Source organism: Protomyctophum bolini (genome assembly GCF_963924005.1).
Source record: "Protomyctophum bolini genome assembly, chromosome: 10".
In the NCBI taxonomy this organism is placed as follows: Eukaryota; Metazoa; Chordata; class Actinopteri; order Myctophiformes; family Myctophidae; genus Protomyctophum; species Protomyctophum bolini.
Window position 1 is genome coordinate 45,546,179 of NC_137871.1, and position 6,403 is coordinate 45,552,581.

A 6,403-nucleotide genomic window follows, 5' to 3' on the forward strand; every position below is an offset into this window, starting at 1 on the left:
TCGACATGAGACTTAGACTTAATAGCGCCCCTCACTTCACACGGGTGTGTCTAATGATTTAAACACTAACATTGTTTTATTATTATTATTAATGTTCCATCATCAGTGAGCCTGTAGTGTCTAATGATTTAAACACTAATATTGTTTTTGTTTTTAGCAGTCTGCAGTGATTAGCAGGTGTGTTGGTGCCTAGTAGTAGCCTGGTAAAACCACACCCCCTGGTGGACAACATGTCTGTGATTAGCAGGTGTGTTGGTGCCTAGTGGATGGATGGATGGATGGATGTAACTTGATGGTCCGTGGCTCAAATGCTGAATAAATAAAGAATGTACCTTGACATGAAAAGGGTTGATCTAAAACTAAACTTTTATTTGCTGTTCTACGTTGAGGCTTTAACGAGGAATACCACTCATGTTCAACATCGGAACGTCATTAATCTAGAGCGCCGCAGTCCCGCCCCCCCTCGAGAGACCCGGAAAAGAAATCCCCGTTCATTTTCCCTCATAGACTTTTCAGAAAGTATTTATTTAAAGACGTTTATACGCCGCTGGACAAAGACAACTCTTGTCGTGACAAATCATGACAACAAACACAATTTGTCGGGCCGAACAAATCATTTGAAAGAAGGAGAAAACGGCAGGTTACAACACTTTTTGTTGTGGTTTTTCTTCTTTGTAATTATTTGTTACAGTTAAGTTATTTTTAAGTTAAGTTTTTAACTTAGCCATAACCATATAAGGAGTCCCCAAAGCAGCTATACGTCCAAATATGGAGTGTGTTGCATAAATCACAAACAAATCACTCAGCTCCATATATGGGCACAAAGGGGGGACACACAGACAGACAGACATGATCTGCTAGGTCTCATAGTAAGTGCTCACTGTGTTCGCAATAATATGTCTCATTATGCTACGGATTAAATCATGCGACAAAATGCAAAAAAAACAAAAAGATGATTGAGTTGAGATACTTCAGTGATTCAACACAGTTCTGTTTATTCACTAAAACAGTTTAAATCCAGGAACAATCATATAATAATTATGAGACATTATCATTTATATCAGACCACCATATTAACTCTGAGAGCGAACAAATGCAACCAAATCGATTTTTCAAATAAATAGCAGACCTACAAGCTCGTAGCGCGCCACTCGGTGGCGCGCTACGAGCTTGTAGGTCTGCTATTTTTCAATATAGCTAAAGCATAACATAATGCTAACACCTAAAGGGGTTCCCGCCTGAAATGGGTTAAACGTCATTGTCGCTTGGCAATTATTTCTGAAGGTCGCAAGGCTGTTGTTGCCCTTCATTGTTACGTGGAAAGATGTTTTGCTATGTTTCATGTTTTGTCATTGTCATACAGTCTGTGTGTGTGTGTGCGTGCGTGCACGTATTACAAATATTAGCAGTGTGTGGTTAACATAAAGGATTGACATTCTTCTAGCTTATTCTACAAATCCAGAACTTGATGCACATTATATTTACACCAATAAATGACAACCTCTCTCTCTCTCTCTCTGTCGCGGAGATCCCGTAGCTCCGCCTCCAGCCCCTCCCCCCTCCCTCCTCACAGATCCCGTAGCTCCGCCTCCAGCTCCTCCCTCCTCACAGATCCCGTAGCTCCGCCTCCAGCCCCTCCTCCTTCTCCCTCCTCACAGATCCAGTAGCTCCGCCTCCAGCTCCTCCCCCTCCCTCCTCACAGATCCCGTAGCTCCGCCTCCAGCTCCTCCCCCTCCCTCCTCACAGATTCCGTAGCTCCGCCTCCAGCTCCTCCTTCTCCCTCCTCAGCTCCTGGATGGAGGTGTGGTTGTGCTGCAGCCGGTCCTCCAGCCACTGCAGCAGCGGCCCGCTGACGGCCGACATCTGGCTGCAGAGGTTCTTGGTGAACACGGAGCCGTTGTGGATCTTGGTGACCGGGTCCAGGTGGGCCAGGCCGTGGATGCGGCGGTATGTGTCCTGCTCCTCGTGGCACAGGATGCGCGGCAGCTCCACCGCCGACTGGAGGCACACGGCGGAGATGGAGGCCCGCGGGACCACGTGGACCGGAACCTCCACGCGCTCGAACTCAGAGGAGGAGGAGGAGGAGGTGGAGGAGGAGATGGGGGGCTTCTGGGACGGCTGGGCGGGCTGCTGCACCGACTGGAAGCAGGTGTAGAGGACCCGGCCCGTCCTACAACATACCGTGACGCCGTTAGGGTTACTGTGCGTGTGTTAACCGCGTCATGGCATTATTATGTCAACTTCATTCTAAAAAAAATATCACCGAATAGTCGTAGTGGTCCTAAAGATTCTGAATTGAATTTTAATTCACACATTAATCATGTTACCAAGATTGCCTTTTTTCACCTTAGAAATATTGCACGAATCAGAGCCTATTTGTCCTTGGACGATGCAAAAACGCTAATCCACACCTTTGTTTTCTCTCGGCTTGATTACTGCAATGCACTTTTTTCAGGACTGCCTAAGAAAACAACTGACAGATTACAACTTGTCCAAAATGCAGCAGCCAGAGTTTTAACTAGAACTAAGATGAGAGAACATATTACTCCAGTTTTGGCATCACTGCACTGGCTTCCGGTTGTTTTTAGGATTGATTTTAAAATTATTTTACTTGTCTATAAAGCTCTCAATGGTCTCGCACCTTCCTACGTACATGACTGCCTGCCTAAATATGTCCCAAACCGCCCCCTAAGGCAGGTGGAGCGAGATCAATTCGTGGCGGTGACGACTCGCCACGACCTATTTTTTTACGCCATGGCGTATTCTTCATTTTCCGCCATGGCAGAACAGAATCCGCCATGGCGAGTACAGAATCCGCCGTGGCGACGACTCGCCACGACCTATTTTTTTACGCCATGGCGTATTCTTCATTTTCCGCCGTGGCGAGTACAGAATCCGCCATTGTTTATTTTTTTTTTGCGTTTCGTGGTGCAGGTTTTATTGTCCTAGTAGTACTATTCTCGGAATTATTTCATCCTCTTGTAGCGTAATGGTTAGCGCTCTCGCCCCTATAGTCAAGGCACTGTGCCGACGCAGGTTCGATTCTTGCAAAAAGCAAAGTTTTTTTTTTTAAAGTTTTTTTTTTACCCGTACATACAGTGTGTGTGCGTGCGTGCGTGCGTATACAGTGTGCGTGCGTGTATGCGTGCGTATACAGTGTGTGTGTGTGTGTGTGCGTGCGTGCTTCATCGTATTTATTATTATTATTATTATTATTAATATGCAGGTAATAATAATAAATACGATGAAGCACGCACGCACACACACACACACACACACACTGTATACGCACGCATACACGCACGCACACTGTATACGCACGCACGCACACACACTGTATGTACGGGTAAAAAAAAAACTTTAAAAAAAAAAACTTTGCTTTTTGCAAGAATCGAACCTGCGTCGGCACAGTGCCTTGACTATAGGGGCGAGAGCGCTAACCATTACGCTACAATAGGATGAAATAATTCCGAGAATAGTACTACTAGGACAATAAAACCTGCACCACGAAACGCAAAAAAAAAATAAACAATGGCGGATTCTGTACTCGCCACGGCGGAAAATGAAGAATACGTCATGGCGTAAAAAAATAGGTCGTGGCGAGTCGTCACCGCCACGAATTGATCTCGCTGTCTTCCACTGCTGGCCTGCTCGCTTTGCCAAAAAAATGGCAACTAAAAAATACAGGGAAGCAGCTTTTTGCTTCTACGGGCCGTCGGCATGGAACAAGCTCCCACTGTACCTTCGTCAGGCAGCCTCTGTAGACATTTTTAAAGCTCAGCTCAAGACCCACTTCTACAACATTGCTTTTAATTGATCTTTTATTTTTTATTTTTGTTATTCATGTCCTCACTGTATTGCATTACTGCTTGTTTTTTAAATGTTGTTGCCTTGCTTTTCTTTTATTCTCCATTTTTCTGTAAAGCACTTTGAGCTGCATTTCATGTCATGAAAGGTGCTATACAAATAAAGTTTTATTATTATATTATTATTATAAAGTTGTGAATCGATATAATTCAAATAAGCTGCGGGGAAAAAACACAGATCTACAAGCCCAAAGCGACACAACTTTATTGCACACATCTGTGCTTTCATCCACGCTTCCATAGCCTTTTTAAATCTTATTTCCCATCCACGGGCACAAGCAGTGAGTCAGCAGCTTCCACCCGATCTGTGGTGGTGTTCTGTTGTCTGTACGAGGGAAGCTACTAGCTAGTAGCTAGCATGGGAGGCAGCTAACGTTCCATATATAGTTAGAAGGAGTCCTCTTTAATAACACTATGTACTTTCCATCCGTTCCCCAACCCCCTCACACTCGCTGCTGCGTTTACAACACGGGCAGACACAAAGACGAATGGGAATATCATTTGGAGCTTTAACAATGAATGATAGACTGTATCGTTGCGTCTGCCCAGCTGGGCCCAAACGGATCTAGAAAGATGGCGACTTACAATACAAGGACTGACAAGACCCATAAGTGTTTATTATTTAAGTTAGGTTTTGCCATAATCATGTCTTTTGCCATAATCAGGTAGTTTTACAACAAAGATGTATTCGGCTATTCGGTTTTCGGCCAACTGTTTCCTATATTCGGTATTCGGTTTCGGCCAACTGTTTCCTATATTCGGTATTCGGTTTCGGCCAACTGTTTCCTATATTCGGTATTCGGTTTCGGCCAACTGTTTCCTATATTCGGTATTCGGTTTTCGGCCAACTGTTTCCTATATTCGGTACAGCACAGCACAACACAGCACAGCACAGCACAGCATAGCACAACACGACCACCCACCTGGTGTTCTTGTCCTGGATGAAGCAGGAGAAGATGAGACCCACAAAGCCCTGGTCCATCATCTGGTACAGGGCCTGGGTTCTGACGTCCACATGGGAGGGCCAGACCGTGATGTGGGGGTGGGAGTGGTACCAGCCCACCACCCGCATGGGGCGGCCCGACAGGTCCGCTAGCCGCTCCGCCTCCGTAGACGCTGCAACCAGGACATCACATCATTACAGTACAGACACAAGGACATCACATCATTACAGTACAGTACAGTACAGCACAGCACAGCACAGCACAGCACAGCACAGCAAAGCTGTATAGTTTATGTGTAATAGTTTCATTATATAGATACTCCACTGTTACTTTCTTAGCTTACGCATGTTTCATGATAAATGCTTTTTATGTGATGTATTCCCATGCTTTTTTTTTGTTCTTGCTTAATGTAAATCGCTCTGGATTAAGAGCGTCTGATAAATGCCTAAATTGTAGGCAAACTGACAGTATGTAGTATATATATAGCTTTAGAAACGGGTAGATTCATTGGTACTCCTGAGGAGGACAGAGTCTGTCTAGTGTGTGATTTAAAAGAAATTGAAAATGAAATAATTTTTTTGTTTTACTGCCCATTATATGAAGAATTAAGACATATATTATTTTGTAAAATGACATCCATCTGTGCTGACTTTTTCTGGTTGGAGGACTATGAAAAACTGGAATTTTGTTTTAGGAAAGGTATTTGTGCTTTGGCAGACTTTTTATGCAGGGCGTGGGAAATAAGGCAGAATGTTTTGTTTGTGTAAAAAAAAAAAGAAGAAAAAAATGGAATATCAACAAAACAAATCTGTTTATTGTACACAATGCAATATTGAAGCAATGTTATGGTGTGTCCTGTAAGTCCATGTGGGCTGGGCGCCTTTGGTGTAATAAAATAAAGAAATCTATCCATCTATCTAAATCTATCTATATACCTGCTAACACTAGAGGGCACTACAGGAGTCAGTACAGACCTGCAGAGAGCTGCTCGGGTGAGATCTCCACTCGGTCCTTCCTCTTGTCCGAACGACGCAGGATGATGACGGAGTGGATGTGGACGATCCTATTGGACAAAGACAGCAGTCACATGATCAACAGCGTGAAAACGATCCTACTGTGCAAGAAAGGCCAACAACGCCTCTTTTGCTTGAGGCAGCTCGCCAAATTTCAGGTTGACAAATCCCTTATGAAAGTGTTCTACAGTGCCTTTATTGAGTCAGTTATCTCCTTCTCCATCATTTGTTGGTATGGAAACCTAAATGTAAAGGACAAAAACCACCTTGGTAGGATTGTGAGAACGGCTTCAAAGATTGCCGGAGTTAATTTCAGTAGTCTAGACCAGGTTTTTAAAAATCAGGTGCTTAAGAAAGCCAAGTCCATTTGTGCGGACAACTCCCGTCCCCTCAGCTCTGAGTTCAAGCTGCTTCCCTCTGGCATTCGCCTAAAAGTCCCAGGGGCCAAAAGCAACAGGTATAAGTTCTCCTTCGTGCCTGTAGCTATCCAGGCTCTAAATGCCGATAGAGGGAGGTAAATTGGATTTGAATTAATTGTATTAATTTTTTATACAACTTTCTGGAAAAGTTATGAATTATA

General features: G+C 44.1%; 1 protein-coding gene across 1 annotated transcript in view; it reads right to left on the reverse strand.

Annotated features, from left to right (window-relative positions):
* Window positions 1–1,740: 1,740 nt before the first annotated feature.
* The window catches only part of brcc3 (BRCA1/BRCA2-containing complex, subunit 3), a gene marked incomplete at its 3' end in the record, with an annotated part of 8,381 nt that continues 3,718 nt past the window's right edge, over window positions 1,741–6,403 (reverse strand). The window contains exons 2-4 of the mRNA XM_080773536.1: window positions 5,785–5,873; window positions 4,790–4,982; window positions 1,741–2,170 (exon numbers count right to left, since the gene is read on the reverse strand). Of these exons, the coding sequence (XP_080629662.1) occupies window positions 1,741–2,170; window positions 4,790–4,982; window positions 5,785–5,873 (712 nt within the window). The remainder of the gene's footprint in view (window positions 2,171–4,789; window positions 4,983–5,784; window positions 5,874–6,403) is intronic.